The sequence below is a fragment of the Choloepus didactylus genome, chromosome 2, assembly GCF_015220235.1.
Source record: "Choloepus didactylus isolate mChoDid1 chromosome 2, mChoDid1.pri, whole genome shotgun sequence".
Taxonomy (NCBI): domain Eukaryota; kingdom Metazoa; phylum Chordata; class Mammalia; order Pilosa; family Megalonychidae; genus Choloepus; species Choloepus didactylus.
In genome coordinates this window covers 131,482,959-131,505,115 of record NC_051308.1, presented here as the reverse complement: position 1 = coordinate 131,505,115, position 22,157 = coordinate 131,482,959, and the positions used below count along the sequence as shown (strand labels likewise).

At 44.6% G+C, this 22,157-nt stretch overlaps 2 protein-coding genes across 2 annotated transcripts; both read left to right on the top strand.

Moving 5' to 3' along the window:
- The first annotated feature begins 1,324 nt into the window (after positions 1-1,324).
- On the top strand, positions 1,325-3,358 carry LOC119518316 (replication protein A 70 kDa DNA-binding subunit-like). The gene is given in 2 exon segments (XM_037815457.1): positions 1,325-2,318; positions 2,321-3,358. Coding segments are annotated over 2 exon segments (1,842 nt in total). The 5' UTR covers positions 1,325-1,327; the 3' UTR covers positions 3,172-3,358.
- Positions 3,359-7,681: 4,323 nt separating this feature from the next.
- SYPL2 (synaptophysin like 2) lies at positions 7,682-21,899 on the top strand. The gene is made up of 6 exons (XM_037815442.1): positions 7,682-7,950; positions 8,130-8,204; positions 17,434-17,558; positions 18,672-18,873; positions 19,823-20,014; positions 21,408-21,899. Exons 1-6 carry the CDS (start codon positions 7,897-7,899, stop codon positions 21,552-21,554), a joined length of 795 nt encoding a protein of 264 aa, XP_037671370.1. The 5' UTR covers positions 7,682-7,896; the 3' UTR covers positions 21,555-21,899.
- Positions 21,900-22,157: the final 258 nt, after the last annotated feature.

The following is a 22,157-nucleotide window of genomic DNA, read 5'->3' as shown; positions in this document are numbered from 1 at the left end:
ATTCAGTCTTAGATATAGTCATACAGAAAAAAGTGCAAAATCATGTATGAGGCTGATAAAACAAATCAGGACAGGATAGTGGTTACTTCTGCAGAGGAAAGAGAGGGAAGAACTGCCAGGATGGTTCACACAAGGCTTCAGTGTTATATGCAAATTTTATTTCTTTTTGGAAGAATGGATTTGAGGCAAACAAGAAAAAATATTAAAGATTGACAAAGCTGCTTGGTGGGTTGTGGATTTTTGCAGTATTATTCCCAATTCTTTTCTGATTGTGTTGGATTCTGTATGCATATTGTTAGAGACATTGGTAATAAGTATTGTTTTATGTTTGTGTAGTGTGGGCATTTACACACATCACCCCACTTAATCCTCGTGATGGCCTTCTGAAGTACATATGACATAAATTATTACCCCCACTCCATAGAACAGGAACCTAAGACTGCAGAACAATGTATTAAGAGCTGAATTGGGGACGCAGCTGCTCTTCTGTTAGCCTAGATCTGCATGGAAATCCTCTAGGAGGTTTCCTTCAACAAATCAGGTGTCTGATCCCAGCAAGGATCCTCTGCCCCTTGGAACCTGGAGAAGGCACTTATTCAAAGGGGGTATGAATTGTATTAACAATAGCCAAGTTTTTGCTCAAAAAGCAGTCATACTGCCCCTGCCTCACATACATAAATTACAAAAATTAGCTCAAACTGGATCAATAACCCAAATGTAAGAGCTAAAACCATAAAACTCTTAGAGGAAAACAAAGGGGAAAAGCTTCAGGACCTTGTATTCAGCAATAGTTTTTAAATATAACACCAAAAGCATAATCAACAAAAGAAAAAAATAGGTAAATTGGAGTTCATCAAAATTAAAATCTTTTGTGCATCAAAGGATATTATCAAGAAAGTGAAAAGACAACCTAAGAAATGGGAGAGCGTATTTGGAAATCATATCTCTGATAAGGATTTAATATCCAGAATATATAAAGAACTCCTATAACTCAACTACAAAAAAAAAACAAAACCCAATTTTACAATGAGCAAAGGATTTGAATAGACATTTCTCCAAAGAAGATATACACATGGTCAATGAGTACATGAAAAATGCTCAACATCATTAGCCATCAGGGAAATGCATATCAAAACCACAGTGAAATACCGTTTTACACCTACTAGGATGGCTATTATTTTAAAAATGGAAAATAAGTATTGACACGGATACAGAGAAATTAGAACTCTAGGGCATTGCTGGTAGGAATGTAAAAGTGTATAGTCACTGTGGAAAACTGTCAGTTCCTCAAAAAGTTAACCATAGAATGCCATATGAGGGCGGAACCATGGTGGGCCAGCTGAGCGAGGGAGCCATTGCGGTTATAATGCAACAGGGAGATACATCCATAAAACCAGTTCTCCAAGTTATTAATATCCGTCCCATTACTACAGGGAACAGTCAACCCTGTTATCGATTGCGTATGAGTGATGGATTGAACACTCTATCTTCTTTCATGTTGGCAACACAGTTGAACCCTCTTGTTGAGAACGAACAATTGTCCAGCCACTGTATTTGCCAGATTAACCGATTTATTGTTAACACTCTGAAAGATGGAAGGAGAGTAGTTATTTTGATGGAGCTAGAAGTTTTGAAATCAGCTGAAGCAGTTGGATTAAAGATTGGCAATCCAGTACCCTATAATGAAGGACATGGGCAGCAGCAGGTTGTTCCTACTCCTGTGTCAGCAACCAGTCCACCAACCAGCAAGCTCCAGCAACAGAATGGAAGTTCAGGAATGGGTTCCACGGTATCTAAATTTTTTGGTGTCTCAAAGACATTTGGAAAAGCTGGAAATACTAACCTCGAGAACAGTCCCAGGGGAACACAGTCCAAAGTGGTACCCATTGCCAGCCTTACCCCTTACCAGTCCAAGTGGACTATTTGTGCTCGAGTTACCAATAAAAGTCAGATGCGTACCTGGAGCAACTCCCGAGAGGAAGGAAAGCTTTTCTCTTTAGAATTGGTTGATGAAAGTGGTGAAATCAGAGTTACTGCTTTCAACGAGCAACTGGACAAGTTCTTTCGCCTTATTGAAGTGAACAAGGTTTATTATTTCTCTAAAGGCACCCTAAAGATTGCTAACAAGCAATTCACAGCCGTTAAAAATGGCTATGAGATGACCTTCAGTAATGAGACATCTGTCATGCCCTGTGAAGATGGTCATCATTTACCTACAGTTCACTTTGATTTCACTGGGATTGGTGACCTAGAGAACAAGTCTAAAGACTCACTTGTAGACATAATTGGAATCAGCAAGAATTATGAAGATGCCACTAAATCACAGTGAAATCTAATAACAGAGAAGTTTCTAAGAGAAATATCTACTTGATGGACATGTCAGGGAAGGTGGTGACTGCTACTCTGTGGGGAGAAGATGCTGATAGATTTGATGGTTCTAGACAGCCTGTGATAGCTATCAAAGGAGCCAGAGTTTCTGATTTTGGTGGACGGAGCCTCTCTGTACTGTCTTCAAGCACTGTCATTGTGAATCCTGACATTCCAGAGGCCTATAAGCTTCGTGGATGGTTTGACTCAGAAGGACAAGCCTTAGATGGTGTTTCCATCTCTGATCTAAAGAGTGGAGGAGTAGGAGGGTGCAACACCAACTGGAAAACCCTATATGAGGTTAAATCAGAGAATCTGGATCAAGGTGACAAGGCAGACTATTTCAGCTGTGTGGCAACAGTGGTGTATCTCCTCAAGAATTGTATGTACCAGGCCTGCCCAACTCAGGACTGCAACAAGAAAGTGATTGATCAGCAGAATGGATTATACCGCTGTGAGAAGTGTGACAGTGAATTTCCCAATTTCAAGTACTGCTTGAACCTATCAGTAAATATTGCAGATTTTCAAGAGAATCAGTGGGTGACTTCTTTCCAGGAGTCTGCAGAGGCTATCCTCGGACAAAGTGCTGCTTATCTGGGGGAATTAAAAGAGAAGAATGAGCAGGCATTTGAGGAAGTTTCCCAGAATGCCAACTTTTGATCTTTCACGTTCAGGATCAGGGTCAAACTAGAAACCTACAATGAGTCTCGAATTAAGGCCTCTGTGGTGGATGTGAAACCCGTGGACTACAGAGAATATGGCAGAAGGCTGATCACGGCCATCAGGAGAAATGCCGTGCAGTAATGTGAGAAAAGCAGTGCTGATTGGGCGGAAGTTTGAAAATAAAGAGCTGAAATGCAAATGATTCTCGTCCTGCATCCCCGCCCCCTGCCCTCCATGTAACGTGTCCACATTAGCTGCACAATGCATCGAGGCTCTTTATGGTGAACTAAGCAGTGTCCTCTATGTGCATCTTGGAACCCACTGGGAGGCAAAGGGAAAATACGCTGATGTCTGTGGACATCAGCTGTGTGTGTCAGATGTAGGGGGAGTCAACCAGCAGGTCGTGTGGTACCAAGCACTCTTTCTCTCTTCAGGCTTTTGTCAATGTTGTTAGTATTTCATCATCTTTAAGCAGGAATTATGTCACAAGTAATTGACCCTAAATTGCAGACCGTGAAATAAATTATGTAACTAGTGTGTTCCTTCTCCAGTGGGGACACTTTTGCTTCTTGGGTTCTTTCCTGGGGAGGCAGAGAGCTGAGAAGAGGTTACAAAATGGAACCTGGGTATTTTAGTCAGTGTGTCTTCCTAGAATTCAAAGGCTCTCTCTTTCTAGAGGTGCCACATGGTTGTTAATGCTTGGAATAGCAATATGGTAGAATTCTCAAAGACATATCTTTTATATCTGAAGAATATCCTTCCTTCAGGGTTTAATAGACTGAGTCAGATGGGTCTGATATTAATCAAAATAGTCTCTTCTGAGGAAGGCTGATAAGCAGTGACTTGCTGTCCCCTAGGGAAATCCAGGCAACTACAAAGTATTGCTTTAGTTTTCTCTTCGATTAATGTTGCATTTTGGGTTGGTGAATACACACTTTTTCTACCTGTACATATTTCTTGCATTTGTATGTTTCATTTCTTGATTAAAACTTTGTTAAATAGAAGGGATTTTGAAGGGAGAAGCCCTTTGTTTCCCTTGCTTTATTTTAATAAACAGTATCTTCTCTGAAAAAAAAAAATACCATATGACTGGGGAATTCCACTCTTAGGTATATATCCCAAAGAATTGAAAGAAGGAACTAAAAACAGATATCTTTTGTATACCAATGTTCATAGCAGCATTATTCACAATAGCCAAAAGGTGGAATCAACAGATGAACAGATAAATAAAATGTGGTATATACATACCGTGGAATATTACTCAGCCATAAAAAGGAATGAAGTTCTGGAAGCAGTGAGGCAGGGGCTGGCAGCTCCTCATGGTGCCTCTCACTGTGACAAGTGTGTTCTGGGGCTTTGTTGGCTTCTTAGTGCCCTGGATCATCCCTAAGGGTCCTAACCCAGGAGTTACCATCACCGTATTGGCAACCTGTTCAGTTTGCTGCTATCTCTGATTGCAATTCTACCAACTCAACCCTCTCTTTGGACCACACTTGAAAACTGAAACCACCTGGTTTCTCAAGTATCACTGGCCTTGAAGAAGACATACGCTACAGTGCTCAAGTCACTGAAGTCACAACGGGAATCCTTCTAGAAGCAAAATCACCTCCAAACCCAGACTACCTTCCTTGACTCATCCATTTGGGCATCAGCTCCCTTAAATGTTTACACCACATTTGAATATCTCATTCTAAAATGCAGTGTTTTTTTTTCCTGTCACCTTTTTTACACTTTGATGAATCATGTGCCTACTTAACCTAAACTGTGCAGACCATACAAATTGTCTTTGCAGTCTTCTGAGATAGAAGTGCTGTTTTTCTGAGAAGCACGTTACTCTCTTGGAATCTGTGGACTGGAAGATGGCCCCTGCCTTCTCATGACAGGGGAATTTCTGAAGTGTTTAAGACTGTCACAGAAACTACTGCAAGGCAAATAGGAGTCCAGTGGGACAGTCAATTGGAAAGCATGTTCAGAGGGAAGATCTGTCCCAACATGATAGAATTACATCAAACTATATTTTCAGGATGAATTTCTTATTTCTGCCATATGGATGAACAAATTACTTTTCTGCTTTCCATTGAAATCTAGAAAAAAAAAGGAATGAAGTTCTGATGCTTGTTAAAACATGGATGAACCTTGAAATATTATGGTAAGTGAAATAAGTCAGACACAAATGAACAAATATTGTATGGGTCCATTTATATAAACTATCTACAATAGGTAAATGCACAGAGACAGAAAGTACATTAGAAGTTACTGGGGATGGGGGGAGAAGGGAATGGAGAGTTATTGCTTAATGGGTACCAAGTTTCTGTTTTGGGTAATGAAAAAGTTTTGGTAATAGGTGGTGGTGATGATAGCACAGTTTTGTAAAGGTAATTAATGCCATTGAATTGTACACTGAAAAATGGTTAACATGACAAATTTTATGTTACATACAAAATTTAATGTTACCACCATAAAAAACACAAACAAATTAAGAAAAAAAGCAAGTCATTCTGAAGATTCACAGGTGACATCCAAGAATGATTTTGTGATGAGATGGATGCATATCTACTAGTCAACTCTTAGAAAGCACAGGCCTGGGCTCACTCAATGTCCTTGGGCAAATTGCTTAGCCCTTTATTACTTATATTTATACTTCAGTAAAATGGATGTGCAATTTTCACCACTGCTCCTGCCACATACTTTTTAAAAATTAGGGACCCAATTAAAGTTGTTAAAAATGCAGTAAGAATAATGTATCAATACATGAATTGTAACAAATGTACCACACTAATGAAGGTGTTAATAATAGGTGGATCTGCATGTGTGGTGGTGGGGGGGAGGTTATGTGGAACTCTCTGTACTTTCTGTGCAATTTTTGTATAAACCTAAAAATGTCAAAAAATAGTTTATTAAAAAATTTTTTTAAAGCAACAATGCCAACTTTCAATTCAAACTATATTCTTTTTCTACCTCCCTTCCCTAAAGGCTTTTTCAGCCCTCATTTGAGCTGGTGATGATAATTTTTTTATATGCAATTTTATTGAGATATACTCACACCATATACTCGATGCAAAATATTCAATGACACACAGTGTCATCATATAATTGTGCATTCATCGCCACAATCAATTTTCAGGCATTTTCATTACTCCAAAATAAAGAAAAATACATAAAGAAAGAAAAAAAGAACACCCAAACCATCTCTTGCCTCTTATCCACCCTATTATTTATATATATTTTTGGTTATTATTTTATTACTCATCTACACATACACTGGTTAAAGGGAGTGTCAGTCACCAGGTTTTCACTATCACACAGTCACACAATAAAAGCTATATAGTTATACAATTATCATCAAGAATCAAGTCTACTGAATTACTATTCAACAGATCCAGGTATTTCCTTCTAGCTATTCTAATACACCAGAACTAAAAAGGAATAGCTATATAATGCCTAAGAATAACCTCCAGACTGATCTTTGGACTGTATTTGAGATCTCTCAACCACTGAGGCTTTATTTTGTTTCTTTTCCCCCTTTTGGTCAAGATGACATTCTCAATCCCACGATGCCAGGGCCAGGCTCATTCCTGGGAGCCCTATCCCTCATTGTAAGGGAGAGTCATGTTCCAGTAGGGGGAAGGGTAGTGTGTTTATTTGCAGAGTTGGCTGAGGCCACATCTGAGCAACAAAAGAGGTTCTCTGGGGGTGACTCTTAGGCGTAATTATAAGTAGGCTTAGCTTCTCCTTCGCAAGAATAAGTTTCATATGGGCAAGCCCCAAGATCAAGGGCTTGGCTTATTAAATTGGGATTCCCTAAAGCTTTTGGGAATATCAGGAATTGGAATTCCCCAGGCAAGGAAGCTTAATATTTCAACATTTTCCCCCAGTCCCTCAAGGGAAATTTGCAAATACTTTTTTATTTTCTGCCCAAAGTACTCTGGGGTGCATCGTATCAAATTAATCTATACAGAATAGCAAGATCTTTTTTCCCCATTCTAAGCTCCATGCAACCATGTTATTTAAATGGTGATGATCATTTTTAATGGAGGTTGTTTAATACTCTTCAAAGAATAATAATTTTTAAATTACTAACATAATACACTATTGCTTTTTGCTAAAAATTTGAAACAAAAAAATAAAATAGTACCTAACTAGATAGAATAAAAAGTGCAAGCTTATATTCTATTGCCCTTTTCGCCTGTACTGGCTCACCAAAATTTTGGACTTAAGCGGTTTGTTAACCGTAAGGTTTAGAACCCTTTTTCGGCACTGAGAATGCCTTATGAAAATCCTTTAAGTTCTGGGTATGATGGTATGGAAGAAGAGAAAAAGAGCCAAGAGCGACTCCGAATCCCAGGAAATTAGGAAAAGATGCACTAGGAACCCCTGAGTCTAGGCCTGGGTTCCCGGCTTTGGCTGTGGAGCTGGAACCGCTGGCTTTCTGGTTTCCGTCGGGAAGCTTCTGGCAAAGATTCTGGCCTCCTCGCCGAGGGGCTGCCCGCAGAGGCCACGGGTCCCTTTAAGGCGTCCTGCGGGCCGAGAGCGGGGAGCTAAGGGGGCGGGAAGAGAGTGCGAGCGCCCGCCACGTGACTCGGCTGCCAAGATCACTCGCGAGTTTGACAGAAGTTTGAATACGACTCGTGGGCTTTCTGCAGCCGGCAGGGCGGAGCGGCGGCCGCGGTCTCGGCGAGCGCGAGCAGCAGCGCCCCGCGACCCAGCCCGCCAGCCTGGATCCCGGCCGGACGACGGCCCCGCGAGCCCCGGCATCGCTTGCTTCTCCTGCCGCCGGCCAGCAGCCCCCAGCCCCACCGCGGTTGTTGCAGCTTCCCGGCGAGGGAGCCGATCCCCTGCGCCGCGCCCCGGCCCCGCCGCGCCGGCATGTCCTCGACGGAGAGCTCGGGTCGCACCGCGGACAAGTCGCCGCGCCAGCAGGTACGCCGCGCGCGCCCCTCAGACCTCCAGCCCCTGGGGCTCGCTCATCGCCCCCTCTCCACCCGGGTGTCCCGCCCGGCTCCTGTCCCTCTCCGTCCCCTGGGTGTGAGTGGTTGGGAGGAAGCCCAGCATTTTCCCTGGGCACCCCACCGCCCTGACCCCCAGCCGTGTCTCCGCAGGCGGATCGCCTGCTCTTGGGGCTGCGATGGCACAGGCTGGAGGAGCCACTGGGCTTCATCAAAGTTCTCCAGTGGGTGAGTCGCTGCCCCAGTCCCGGGCTATTTCGGGAGCCTGGGCTGTGACGCTGCCCCGAAGCAATGTGGCCGGGGTGGGGGTGGGGGTAGGGGGTGCTGCGACCCGGCCTTAGCGGAAGGGTGGGGGGCGGTGACAGGTGGGCGGGGGAGGGGCGGACTGGGGCTGCTTCTCCAGTACTTGGTGGCAAGAGCGTGAGGAGCTAGGCATGCGGAGTCCCGGATTCGGTCCTTCTATGTTCAAGGAGCCTTTGCCCAGGGCGCTCACATTTCACCCGGGCGAGAGGACCCGGGTGTAACCTTTCCAGAACTCTGATCCTGCACATACCACTCCTCGGTGGAGGGAGGAGGGAGGAGCACGAGGGGGACGAGGTCCGCTCTTAATGACGGGGGTGGGGGGGAGGCGGTGGAGGGCGAAGGAGGAAAGCAGACAGGCGATGGAAACCATCCTGTGCCCAAACCCACCGGGACCTGGTTGATCCTGAGGATGGACTCAGAGGACATGTACTCCGCTCTGCCGTTGTCCTATTGAGGCCACTGGGGTGTTTGTCTCGGTACCTATTACTAAGTGAGAGAGTGAGCTAATGAATGAATGAACGCATGGCCCTAGGACCCAATAAAAGAAAAAAAAAAATTAAGACAAAAATTAGTGTGGCTAAAATGAGGCTTATAGAATAGGATGGAACACTGAGCTGGGAAGCTGGGCTTCTGGCTTCCAGACCTGGGCCTCCCTTTCCCATCTTTGTGACCTTGGACAAGTCACTTCTCTGAACCTCAGTTGTTTCCTCATTAGTCAAATGCGAGGGAGTGGGGTGGGATTTGATCAGACTATCCCTAGGGTCACCTTATTCTTTCAAGGTCTAAGATTCTAAATTGGTTGGTGTGCTAGAATATTGCCCTACATTAGGACTTACCCTGTGACCTTGAAGAAATCACTTCTTCCAGGGCCTCAGTTTCCCCTCTAATGGTCTAGGGAGAAAATCATCTCTTGGCCTCACTGGTTAGTTGAGACATCTGTATGCTGCCTGTTGTTCCCAGTACCCAAAGCCTCCTGGGTGTAAATTAGGAATATGAACAGGTCACTCTTTTAAATCATGAAACTTGTTGGGATCATTTAGTGCACTGTCACAGCAGAAGAGATTTAAGTTAGACAATCCGTACACCAAATGGTGTGTGAATAGCTTAATTAGTATGCCCTCAGCAGAGAAGTCAGCTAGGGAGTAAGTAATGAGGAGGATTGAGTTTCTAATGGGCTTTGAACTCATCGGAGACAGGAGTTAGCACTGTGTCACCAATTCCTAAATCATGGTTTGGATGAGAATCGTTGAATCTGGAATTCAGGGGCAATAGTACATTCAGGGTTATCTCTGGATATCTGAGACTCTGATTGGAGCTACAAGCCAGCTTGGGGAGCTCCCAAGTGTAAACTCTGGGACATGGCAGGGACTTTCCACTCTCCCTACTGCCTCAAGAGCAGTTGGATCAACTGCTGGCTGAGCTCTTTCTCCTCCCCTCACTACCCTCTTCAAGTACCAGAGGGGGCCATGCAAGGGTGACAATAAGAGCCCAAGTGACTGGCATCCAAAACTAGGAGAACCATTAAGGAGCAATCCAGAGGAGCAGAAACTGAAATCTAAGAGTACAATTTTATCATTAAACTAGATAAATGCAGCTAAGGAAAATTTCAGACTGTCAAGACATGAGGGAAACAATGAGATTATTAGACCATGGATCGTCTTCCCTGGGGAATTCCGAAAAGATTCCATATTTGATCCTTTGATCCTTTCTTCCTACCCATCTCGTCTTCTCCCCGCTCTGCACCCTCCTTTGCTATACCCACAAAATTTCTATAAAGGCTGCACCAAGCAGTTCCTGGGGAAATGAATCAGTTTCATCCCAGGGTCAATAATGAAAACCCAAGAATCAAGATCCGTTTGTTTTATGATTCTCAGCTCCTTAGAGAGGGGCTATCTGAAACAGAGGCCCTTTTCTTTCATAATGCTAAGTCCAGGGGCCCAAACTGGACTCTGAAGTCAGCTTTCACTTGCAGTGAAGCATCATAAGGAGACATAGTTTGCTTTTTTTTTTTTTTTTTTTTTTTTTTTTTTTTTGCCACTGGGTATAGTTTGCTTTTACTGCCATCCTAGTAGCCTGAGTTCATGGGGTATGAGTTTCACTTGTCCTGAGTCTCTGCAGTTGAGCCAACATGAAAGTATACAGGAAGCAGCACCAAAAATGACCATAAAAATATCATTTGGGTTTTTTACTCTTTCTGCTTGGAGGGATCAAATGCTCCTGCTTGGAGGAGGAAAAAAAAAATACCAGTCTTGCTGTTATCGTAATGGTCATTGAAAACTTTTATTGTCATTATTACCAAAAAGCAAGGGTTTTACTGGAATTTCTTGTGAGAAGAGAGTAATATTATTCTTTTATTAGTAAGGATCTTGGCTTGGAGTATCGTTTTAAAATTCAGAAATTAACTAATCTGACTGTAATTCCAATTCTGGAGTCTTGCTAAGCCTACACTAAGCTGGAGAAATAACAAGCGCATATAAGAAGACCAATTACTGTAGAACTGGTTTTTTAACAAAAAAAAAAAAAAAAAAAAAAAAAAGGAAGGGAAAAAGGCAAAAAGACTTTGAGGAAAGAAGGTCCTTTGTTTGAATCCAGTCTCCTCTGCTTTCTAGCAATGGAACCTGGGTAAAGGATGAAATCTTTATAGACCTCAGTTTCCTTATCTCAGAGAGGGTTAGACCTATCCCACTGGCTCCCTGGAAGGATCACTGGAGGTAACAGCTATGAAGCATCTGCCTGCAGGAACATTCAGGAAAACCATGGTGAGGAGTCTGGCACCCCAGAAGGTATTCTGCAATGATGGTCCCCTTGCCTCATATGCCTGGACATCCCCTTCTGCCTAATCCTTAGAAACACTTTCCCCCCTTATGCAGACTGTCCAACTAGACTTGCCCTTTGGTAAGATTATTGAAATTTGGCTGCCAAATCCTGGCTTTGATGGTAAGGTACAAAAGAATCTCCATTGTTCCCATTTGCTTATAAATAAGTCCTATTGCCTTTAACTGGGTGTGCCCTGATCAGTAATTCACCTTGGGGCACCGAAGTCACTAGTTTGGCTCTGGGTTCTCTGTAATGAAAAGAAGCAATTGCAATAACGGTGGTAAGTTTGAAAGAACAGCATCAGAGTCCATAAAACCAGTGAGATGCTTGTGGGAGAAGGAATTTGAGGAGGGAATCTGTCTTCCTTGTGCCCCACACTAACTAGGAATGTTAGCATTCTCAGGACAGTCACAGGATTATCATCAGCAAGTCAGCATCAAAGCAGAGATGGGGAGGTTATTGTGACATCTTTCCAAAAGAGATGCAGAGGCAGGAGGGGAGGCTTTGGAGGACTGTACATGGCCCTCCCTGTCCCCAGCAATGCAGGTTCAACAGGAGAAAGGCTGATCAGCACCAAAACTCCTTGTCTCTGGGGCCCCTGTTGGCTCATCTCAGAGCCTTATGCTTGGTGACAGGTATAGCTTCAGTTTTTTCTCTTTATTCCCTGTGGCTCAGTCACTTGTTACAGGGAAGAAAGCAAATCTGATGCAGAAAGTTGGAGGGGGCTGGGAGAGTGTTCCAATTTGCTAATGCTGCCGTTATACAAAATACCAGAAATGTATTGGCTTTTATAAAGGGGGTTTATTTGGTTACAAGTTTACAGTCCTAAGGCCATAAAGTGTCCAAACTAAGGCATCAACAAGAGGATACCTTCACTTAAGAATGGCCAATGGCATCCGGAAAACCTCTGTCAGCTGGGAAGTCACGTGGCTGGCATCTGCTGATCCTCGGTTGTATTCCAGTGTCCAGCTCCTCTCTCAGCTCCTGTGAGTTCTTGGTTCTCTCTCCCAGGACGTTTCTCTCTAATTGCCTGGGAGTCCTGTTTTAGCATATCCCTGGGCAAACTCTGGGCTTCATCTCTTAGCTTAACATCTCCAAACCTTCTTCTGTCTGCATCTCCAAGCATCAGTAAGCGTCAGCGTCAGCAAGTCAGCAAGCGTCTCTCTGGAAGTCTCTGTTATAGGACTCCAGTGATTTAATTAAGACTCATGCTGAATGGGTGGGGCCACACCTCCATGGAAACAATTCAATCAGAGTTATCACCTACAGTTGGGTGGGTCACATCTCCATGGAAACAACCTAATCCAAAGGCTCCAACCTAATCAAGACTAAATACATCTGCCCCCACAAAATTGCATTAAAGAACATGACTTTTCCAAACTGGCACAGAGAAGGTGTCCTTCTCTGCCCCCGCATCCCAGATGCAGAGCTGAGCTACTCCTTCCTTCTTTGTAATCCTTGCTGCACATGATAGAAATCTCTATCTTAGCCTAATAACTCTGTGAAGTGGATTTTTTGTTGTTGTTGTTTGTGTTAGCATGACACTCTCCTTTCTGGTTGTGAACTCTTGAGAGGAAGAGCTGAGTCTTAGTCATTTTTGCATCTCTACCACCTGGCACAAAGTAGATGCTCAATAAATGTTTGTTGAATTAATGAATGAATGAAGTGGAAAGAGCACTGGAGAGGGAATGAGGTGATATGAATTGTAAGCCTGAACAGAAAGTCACTTAATCTTTTGGGACTTCAGTTTTCCCTTTTGTAAAATGAAACTTTCGGACTTGATAATCTCTGAGCTCCTTTTTTGTGCTGTGAACCTGTGAGATCCTTCTCAGATTTTTCTCTTCTTCTCCTTGTGCAGGAAATTGTCTTTCATCTGTACCATCTGACTGTGTGACATTCAGATTTAATCATATATTCTGGTTAATCGAGTTACCACATAAGGTATTTAGAGATTCTTGACTTTCAAAGAATCAGAATACAAGAGCATACAGTTAATACTGTATTCATAATATGTATTCATAAAACATCAAGTTGTTATGAGTATATTTTTCTCTCTGAAGAATCAGAAAGTAGGGTTTAGGATTTTCAGGACCTCAGAGTCACCATCTAGACATAGCAGAATGTTCTATGATAATGGAAAAGCTCTATAATCTGCTTCCCAATATGGTACCTGCTAGCTATGTGTGTCAATTGAACACTTAAAATGTGGTTAGTGTGGTTGAGGGCCTGAATTTTTAATTTGATTTAATTTTAAGCAATGCAAATTTAAATAGCCACATGTGGCTAGTGGCTACCGTATTGGATAGTGCAGATCTAGAATATGAGTTCTATAAGGAGAAGGCCTCTTTTTTTTTGCTCTTTATTCACTGCTAAATACCAATTCCCCGAACAGTGTCTGGTACATTGTAGATGTGCAATACATATCATCTTTCTGTGGATATTCTGGAGTGCCTGTCAAGAGAGTGCTAGGGAAAAGAAGGCCCCTAAATTAGGAATACCTACTTCCTTAGGGAACCTTTAAGGAGCCATTCACTGACTGCCAACGTGTGACACCCTACTTGTGTCCAATTCTGGGCACCAGAAGCTAAGAGGAATAAAGAAACATCTAAGAGGAATCAGAGAGGCACAGAGCTGACAAGTAGAGATTTTCTATGAGGAGGAGCTGGAGAAGTTCCACTGTCAATGCCCTTGAAGCAGCTTTGAGTCTGTAAAGGGTATCACAGTGAAGGCTTTGAATGACTTCTCCCCAGCCCTGTCAAGAAGATGAGCAAATAGGCTCTACCTCAGCCTCTGTGATTTAAGTTGAATAGGAGGTTTATCATGCACTGGAGAGGGGTTATGCTATCTCCTTTCCTGGATATCTTTAAAAATGAGAATTCTCATTTATCTGAAGTTAACCTCCTGGAAACAGAGAAGTGCCCATTATGACCTTTAGAGAGGAGTCAATGGCTCCAGCTTGGAGAAGATCTGCCAGGCCAGGCAATGCAAGGCGGGGCAGTGGCACCGGACACCACCCAGGGCAGAGCACAGCTGTTGGTAAACCCAGCCAAGAGCATACAGATAGCGTTACCCTCAAAGAGTGAAAGAATTCCAGGGCTGGGAAAGGTCTCTAGGTGATCCATTTCAAACCCTTCATTTTACAAATGAAGAAACTGTGACTCAGAAAAGAACTGCCTTATCAGAGGTCACTCAACTAGTTAGTAACAAGGCTAGGACTAGAACCCATATTTCCTAACTCCTAATCCAGGTCTTTTTTACTCCGTAACACTACCAAGCATTAGCAAGATAACGGGCACACTGTTCTACATTCTGGGTGCAGGACTGGGATGTAGATTAGCTTTCTTCTATGTGCTTAACGCTGAAGCCACCGAGTCATGGAGAAACATACAGAAAATGAACGATAAACAGAATAAGCTCACTGCTTAATAAGAATGACTTACATCGTATAAGTGCACAGGAAACCAAACCTGAGCAGATGATGTGGGAGGATAATAGATTCCAATTTTGCACCTCTTTTTCTAACCAAATTGTGTTTCCCCAGAAAGAAATTTGAAAATTTTAGGAATGAGGAAATTTCGTTTCAATGAAGATGGGAGGTTTGGTAAAATGTGATGAAAGGTGAAGAGGAAAACAATTCAAGTGATCTGAATGCCTCTTGTTCTTGACATTGAGAAATGGCAGCATCAATAGATTACAAAGGGAAACACCAGAGGGGAAATAGCAGCAGAGGCTGATAAGGCAAGTGGAGGGTACTTTTCTCTGGGCTTGAGCCAGGATCATCAGCATTGGCACAGCCAGCACTGTGGCTGGCAGGAAATCCACCTTTGGGGTGGAAGAGAGTTGGGCTGGCAGTACTATGAGGCAGCAGCACAGCCCCCTGCCAACCCTGGCTCCTTGGAAGGCTTTGCAGAAGTTGTCCCCTCCAGTGACATCCCTACTACTGAGGCAGGAAGCCACTAGGAATGAACAACAAGATAATGACAAGATTTGACAACTGGTTCAAAGAAAACATGGAAAGGTTTCCAAGCATGCCTGATCTAGCTTGGTGAAGGGTAATCTATTTCTGAGGGTGCTTCTCCTTGGGGAGGAAATTCAAATCTAGCTTTGAACTAGAAGTTCCAAAAGCTGATTTGCAGAGGTTTCATGTTAGTCATCATCTTTTTTTTATTTAATTAATTTTATTTATCAAAAAACAAATAAAAAATAAAAAACACATCTTAATAATATGGAAATGTTTCAGGAATGACTATGGTTTATTGATTTTTTTTGTGGTATGGTGGGAGCATATTGGAAGCAATGAAGTTATATCAGTTATATCAATGAAGTTGTTTCAGTATATTTGTTTTTCCTGCTCCTTTCTTTTATTTTATCTGGAAAAGTTTTTTTAGCTATCATCTTAAGGAGACTACCTATGGTCTCCAAGGTCACATCCAAAGGGAAGACTTGGAAACTGTCCATTTCCTTTCTGTCCATCTCTTCCCAGGCACCACTCAATGCACACCTTATTCTTTTGGCTACTTAATCCAGCACCCTGTGCGGTGAATACAGCTCCTCGAGGCTGGGAGACCAATGGAGGCCTGGAGAAGCTTGATTAAAAGGAATTCCTTGAATGACCTTGAGGACAGTACATTGAGTGAAATAAACCAGAAATAAAAAGACAAACATTATAATGCCTCACTAATATGGATTAACTATAATGTGCAAACTCTGAGAATTGAGTCTGAGAGCATAGGTTATCAGAGGGAGGCTTACGGTAAAGTTTCCTAGATTGTAAGCTCTTACAGCAGTCACATCTATTCCTGAGTTGTTATGGTTATTTCTAAATTCTGAGATATTGAGCTCTTTGTGTATAACCTGGTCAGTCCCTGGAACTTCAGGTATCTGTGTGACACCTGAGACTCAGAGCCAGAGTTCAGCAGCTATGAATATCAACACTACCCCATATAGCAAATATTAAAGCAGGTGAAAAAGAGACCAGACCTCAATTAGAGATGTTAATGAAGCTGATCTGGTTAGGACAAAGGTAAATCAGTCTAAAGGGTAAAGGATGATATTGACTGTGTTTTACAACTTCAACTTCTGTGTGAGATCAAAGGAAGAGATTTTATTTGGTGCAAAATCTATATTTTCTGTAGTATGCTATATAATTTAACTTGTATGGTCAGTTTATTCAATCACCATAACTACATGGAAACTTCAATAGGGAGTGAGAACTGGTTTGTTTGTACAAGTTAGTGTGAAGCCCCAGTATATCACAGAGTAATTTGGGAAGAGAATAAAAAAGTATTTGCAAAGGCCCCTTGAGGGACTGGTGATAAAATGTGAAAATATTAAACTTACCCACCTAAGGAATTCCTTATATTCTTGCAAGCACTGGGGACTGCTAATTTAGTAGGCCAAGTCCTCAGTCTTGGGGCTTGCCCTTATGAAGCTTGTTGCTGCAAAGGACACTCTAAGCCTACTTATAATTGTGCCTAAGAGTCACCCCAGAAAATCTCTTTTGTTGCTCAGATGTGGCCTCTCTCTCTGAGCCACCTCCGCAGGTGGACTTGCTGCCCTCCCCCCTACGTGGGACATGACTCCCAGAGGTGTAAATCTCCCTGGCAATGTGGGACATGACTCCTGGGGATAAGCCAGGACCTGGCATCATGGATTGAGAAAGCCTTCTTGACCAAAAGGGGGAAAGAAACAAAACAAAATAAAGATTGAGGGGCTGGGAGATTTCAAATGGAGTTGAGAGATCATTCTAGAGGTTATTCTTATGCTGTATATAGATATCCCTTTATAGTTTTTAGTCTATTAGAATAGCTAGAAGGAAATATGTGAAACTGTTGAACTGAAACCCAGTATCCTTGATTCTTGAAGACGATTGTATAACTATATAGCTTACACTGTGTGACTCTGTGATTGTGAAAACCTTGTGGCTCACACTCCCTTTATCCAGTGTATGGACAAATGAGTAGAAAAAATGGGGATAAAAAGTAAATAAATAATAGGAGGGGATGAGGGGCATGAGAAGTTTTGAGTGTTCTTTTTTACTTTTATTTTTATTCTTTTTTATTTTTTTTTTTTGAAGTAATGAATGTGTTCAAGGGCCGATTGTGGTGATGAATACACAACTATATGATGATACTGTGAACAATTGATTGTACACTGTGGATGATTGTATGGTCTATGAATATATCTCAATAAAGTTGCAGGGGGTATAAAAAGGGAGCCCTTGTTCCTCTCCCCCATATCTGCACCCTGCTGGGAATCGAGGGATGGTTCTGAGGGGGTTTGCCTTGGTGGCTGGCTGAGGCCCTCTGACTCACAAAGGAGCTTCACTCTCCCTCAGCTCTTTGCTATTTTCGCCTTCGGGTCCTGCGGCTCCTACAGCGGGGAGACAGGAGCAACAGTTCGCTGCAACAACGAAGCCAAGGACGTGAGCGCCATCATTGTTTCGTTCGGCTATCCCTTCAGGTAAGCAGGACTTGCTTCTTACCCAACACAGCCTCTCTCACTGGATTGGCAGGACCTGGTTGATCATCCTCCTCCTCCTCCTCCTCTCCCTCCTCCCCCACACCACTCCTCCTCCTCCTCCTCTTCCTCCATGTCCTTCAGAAACCTGAAGACCATTTCTAGTGTGCCACTCCAGATTCAAATAAAATTATAAGAGCTGTGTCCTTTCTGCCCTTTGGGAATTTCAGACACACTGACCAGAGTAAAACATAAGGGAAACACAGATCACTGTGACAATAATGTTCCAGTTCATACTCAACCAACAGCAGTGAACAATAGTGCATGCGGAAAGAACCCATGCAGTTTGGGATGGAGACTTGGAGGAGTCTGGGCAGGTTGGGCAGGCCTCTCTGACCCTTGTAGCCTCCTTCTTGGCTTGCTAGCACTTAGATCCTAAAGAGATGATGTCAGATGCTCACCTGGTAACACCAGAATACAAGGAAGCACAACTGAACCAGGAGGGAGAAGAGAACACTCTTTTCTGGGAATTTGGGAGCTGAGGGAGGGAAATTCAAGTGTTCAGAGGAGAATGGGATCAGAGCTCACCTCTTCGGAAATTTCTAGTATCATCACCCAAGTTAGAAGAACAGTCTCTTGGATATAATAAGCTATTTTTCTCTATTTTGTTCAAATAATTTCACTGTGGGGCCTAAAGGAGGCCTGAGAATTGGTGATTCCAACCTTAGTTTGGTCACCGTCCAGGGGCAGAATGAAGCTGATCTGCCTAGTAGTTTGGCTATCAGAAAAAGATGGATGATATTGTGTTTGTGACCTACAGGGCCTTGAAAATACTTGAAAATACATGATTTCCATGTCTGAGCAGATGGATGACTGTGGGGTGGCAGCTGAGGGCACGGTAGGGTTTGATTGGAATCCTGGGGAAGATTTTGAGAGTCCTGTCTTGACTACAAGTCTCCCTCAACTAATGTAACTCCTCAGGTGCCCTCTAACGTGGCTCTGTAAGAGCCCCGGGGTGGGAACTAGCCCAAGACTGCTTCTGGGGAAGTGAGCGCTCCCTGCCTCCACAGGGAGAAAATTTTTGCAAGCTCATGGTAACTTTCCTCCCACCCTCAGGTTGAACCGGGTCCAGTATGAGATGCCCCTCTGCGACGAAGAGTCCACCTCCAAGACCATGCACCTCATGGGGGACTTCTCTGCCCCTGCCGAGTTCTTTGTGACCCTGGCCATCTTTTCCTTCTTCTACACAATGGCTGCGCTAGTTGTCTACCTGCGTTTCCACAAGCTCTACACGGAGAACCGGCGCTTCCCGCTGGTGGTGAGTGGGCGGCTGCACAGGCCAGACGGGATGAGGTGGAGAAACCGAGGAGGCTGAGGTGGGGGCCGGAAAGGCAGGATCGCAGGCTAGGGAAGACAAACATGGTGGCCTTCCTGGGGCCCTGACATCCATATTTGAATGTCCTGAATCTCCCTGCCGGCTCTTTGCTTTGGGTCCTTTGAGGAGCTGTGGGTCCTTTAGTTCCCCAGGCCAGTGGAAGGCCCAAGTCTCAGGACCCTGCCCCTACCAGCCTCCCATCACTTGCTCACAGAAGGCATATTAACAGCAGAGAAGCAGGCTTTGGAGTCAGACTGTCTGGCTTCAAATATCAGCCCTGTCCCTTACTAGCTCTGTGATCTTGACAAGTTTACTTATCCCCTCTAATCCTCCGTTTCCTTGACTATGAAATGTGGATAAAACTAGTATCTACCTCATAGCATTTTGGGGGAATGAAATGAGACAATGCATGTACAGTCTCAGGTACATAGTTAGTCTCAATGTGTTGGCTATTATGAATATTATTTCCCTTTATTCTTTCCCTATCCCAGGCATGCAAGGTGGCCTTGGGGGATCCCATATGTCTCCTGCAATCTGCCCTCTAGTTATAGCTGAGCAGTGGTGGTCAAAGGAAAGGCTGGGAGAGCAGAGTGGGGCATCGAGGCCATGTGGGCTTGGGGGTGAAGCTGACTGGCAGATACCCTCATACACTGCTGCCTGACCTTAGCTCTAAGGGCATGGGCAGGGGCAGCCCTGAGAGGCAGGAGTCTCTTGGTGGCAGTGAACAGCTTCTTCTGGATGTTTAGTATTCCCTGGGGCTCTAGGTTTGGCAGGATTGGAAGAGGCACCTCTCCTGGAACCCCAGAGTCTTAGTGCATCACGGCAAGAAGAAAAGAAGTAGGGAATCCTGAAGTCTTTCTGAGTGTATTTCCTGTTCCTCTGCTTCTCCCAGGACTTCTGTGTGACGGTCTCCTTCACCTTCTTCTGGCTGGTAGCTGCAGCTGCCTGGGGCAAGGGCCTGACCGATGTCAAAGGAGCCACGCGGCCATCCAGCCTAACCGCAGCCATGTCCGTGTGCCATGGAGAGGAAGCAGTGTGCAGTGCTGGGGCCACGCCCTCCATGGGTCTGGCCAACATCTCTGTGGTGAGACCTGTGGCCACTGCAGAGGCCTGGGGGGAGGCAGTGCTATCCAACTGCCTAGGCCTGTCCCAGCTAGCAGGTTCTGAAAGGGACAGAAGCTGAGATACCCATAGCTGGTATCCCCTGCACCTGACATTGGTTGCTGGCCCCTATCAGACCCTGAGAAGACATTATGTGATAGGAGGAACCCAAGGGCCACTTAGCCTCCTGTTCCTTCTTCCTTCTACACCTGCCTTCCCATTTCTCTTCTAGTCTTCCCACCTCTGGGCAGGCTGTGACTGCCTTCCACTTCTCCTGCCTGTTTCATGGTGTATAGAGTGTGTGTGCACACACATGGGCATGTGAAGGGGAGCACTGTCAGAAGCAGGGCCAGAGCTGGGCTGAAATTTGGAAGCAGACCCAGAGTGAGTTAGAAGTGGCTCATTACTGCTCAGGCCTCCAGACTGCAGAGGTGCTTCAGGGAGTGATAAGTCTTAGCTGGTGTGCACATGATTGGCCAGACCAGTTAAAATGTTGAAATATCTCCATATCAGTTGGTAAACAGCTAGAGCTTTGAGCTTCTCAAATGCCTTCTGTCATCCCAGCCACCTCAGTCCTGCGCTCAACATGCCTTGGACCTCACCATAGCCCAGCAACTGAAGGGTTTAGTGGCTGGCACACCAGGGAGCCTTCTGGACCTTGCTGAAACCCTGTTTATAGATTTTCCCACCAAAATTTTATTGTGAAAATGTTCACACATTAGCAAAGTTGAAAGAATGTTACAGTGAACACCCGTATACTCACCACCTATATCATACCATTGACATTTTATTAGATTTGCTTTATCACTTATTGATCTTCCTCTCTCCATCCATCAATCCATCTAATTTTAAATGCATTTCAAAGTTAATTGCAGACATCAGTACACTTCCTCCTAAATACTTCCTGCTGATAGGCTTTTAAATATTTTGAATAAATATTTGAATATAGCCCTGGCCAGGTCCCTGGCCCAAGGGAAAGGGTACCTTGGACAGCTCCAGCCACACCCACCCTGCAGAAGGTGCTCCAGACAGGGTCCCGTGTGTGACGTGGGAAACTCCACCAAGACCCAGACCCTTGGCTTCTCACTGTGGTTTGCACGATGCTCCACTCCAGGAGCCAGATTCTCCTAGCAACCAAGTTGCTCCCTGGGTGCATGCTGGAGACAGAGTTAGACACTTTAACCAGGGAACCCCTTACTGGGAGATGGCCTTGAACCCTGCCACTCTCCAGTGCTCTGTCTTTAGTCTTCCTAGACCTCTGTGCCTCTTACCACCACACCCTCACATGCGTGGGTGCACATTCACAGTAACCTTAGCTTCCCTGTTTCCACTATGGCCCCTAACTAGTCTCACAAATTCCCCTGATTTCTTTGCAGCTCTTCGGCTTTATCAACTTCTTCCTGTGGGCCGGGAACTGTTGGTTTGTGTTCAAGGAGACGCCGTGGCATGGAAAGGGCCAGGACCAGGGCCAGGGTCCCAGCCAAGAGAGTGCAGCTGAGCAGGGAGCGGTGGAGAAGCAGTAAGCAGTCCCCACCTGGCCACTCCCGAACAGGACAGCACCTCTTCAACCACCTCCGGCTTCCAAGACCTCCCTCTTCCTCCTACTCCAACTCCCCTCCCCCATCACTTTGGACTTTGAGCTTTCAGACGACAGATGGGCAGGCGTCAGCTGTCAGAAACTGGGACAGCCCTCCCAGTGGCTTCTTATCCCTCCTCTTGCTGGATCCCTGGATGGCAGGAGCTCCGTCCTTCTGGTCTACCGCCTGGACTCAAGCATCTTACCTGGGGTCTTACTTGTACCCTCAGTCTCTGAGAAACATCCTCTGTTGCAGCTGAGGGTTGGGGGCAGAAGACCTCTATATCAACCTGTCCAGCTTCAATAAAAGGGGGAGGGAGGGGAAATTGGCTGGCAGTCTGTCTTCTACCTGCTCCTCTTGCATGGAGGGCCCAGCAGTGGTGTAGTGATCCCTCCTCAATGGCTGTCATACAGACCCCTGTGTCTGCACTGATCACCAGTAAGTCCAGAGTTCGGTGTCCTTTCCACTCTCCTCCCCGGCCTCTGCTTACCCATGTGTGAACTAGAAGGCCGACTGGCCTAGAAAACAGCACTTTGAGGGTCCCCATGA

Bases quoted from the DNA above. Each gene is read 5' to 3' on its own strand.
- SYPL2 (XM_037815442.1), top strand. From the start codon at position 7,897: ATGTCCTCGACGGAGAGCTCGGGTCGCACCGCGGACAAGTCGCCGCGC. The intron at 17,559-18,671 runs GTAAGCAGGACT...TCCCACCCTCAG, and splicing joins TCGTTCGGCTATCCCTTCAG to GTTGAACCGGGTCCAGTATG. The intron at 18,874-19,822 runs GTGAGTGGGCGG...TGCTTCTCCCAG, and splicing joins ACCGGCGCTTCCCGCTGGTG to GACTTCTGTGTGACGGTCTC.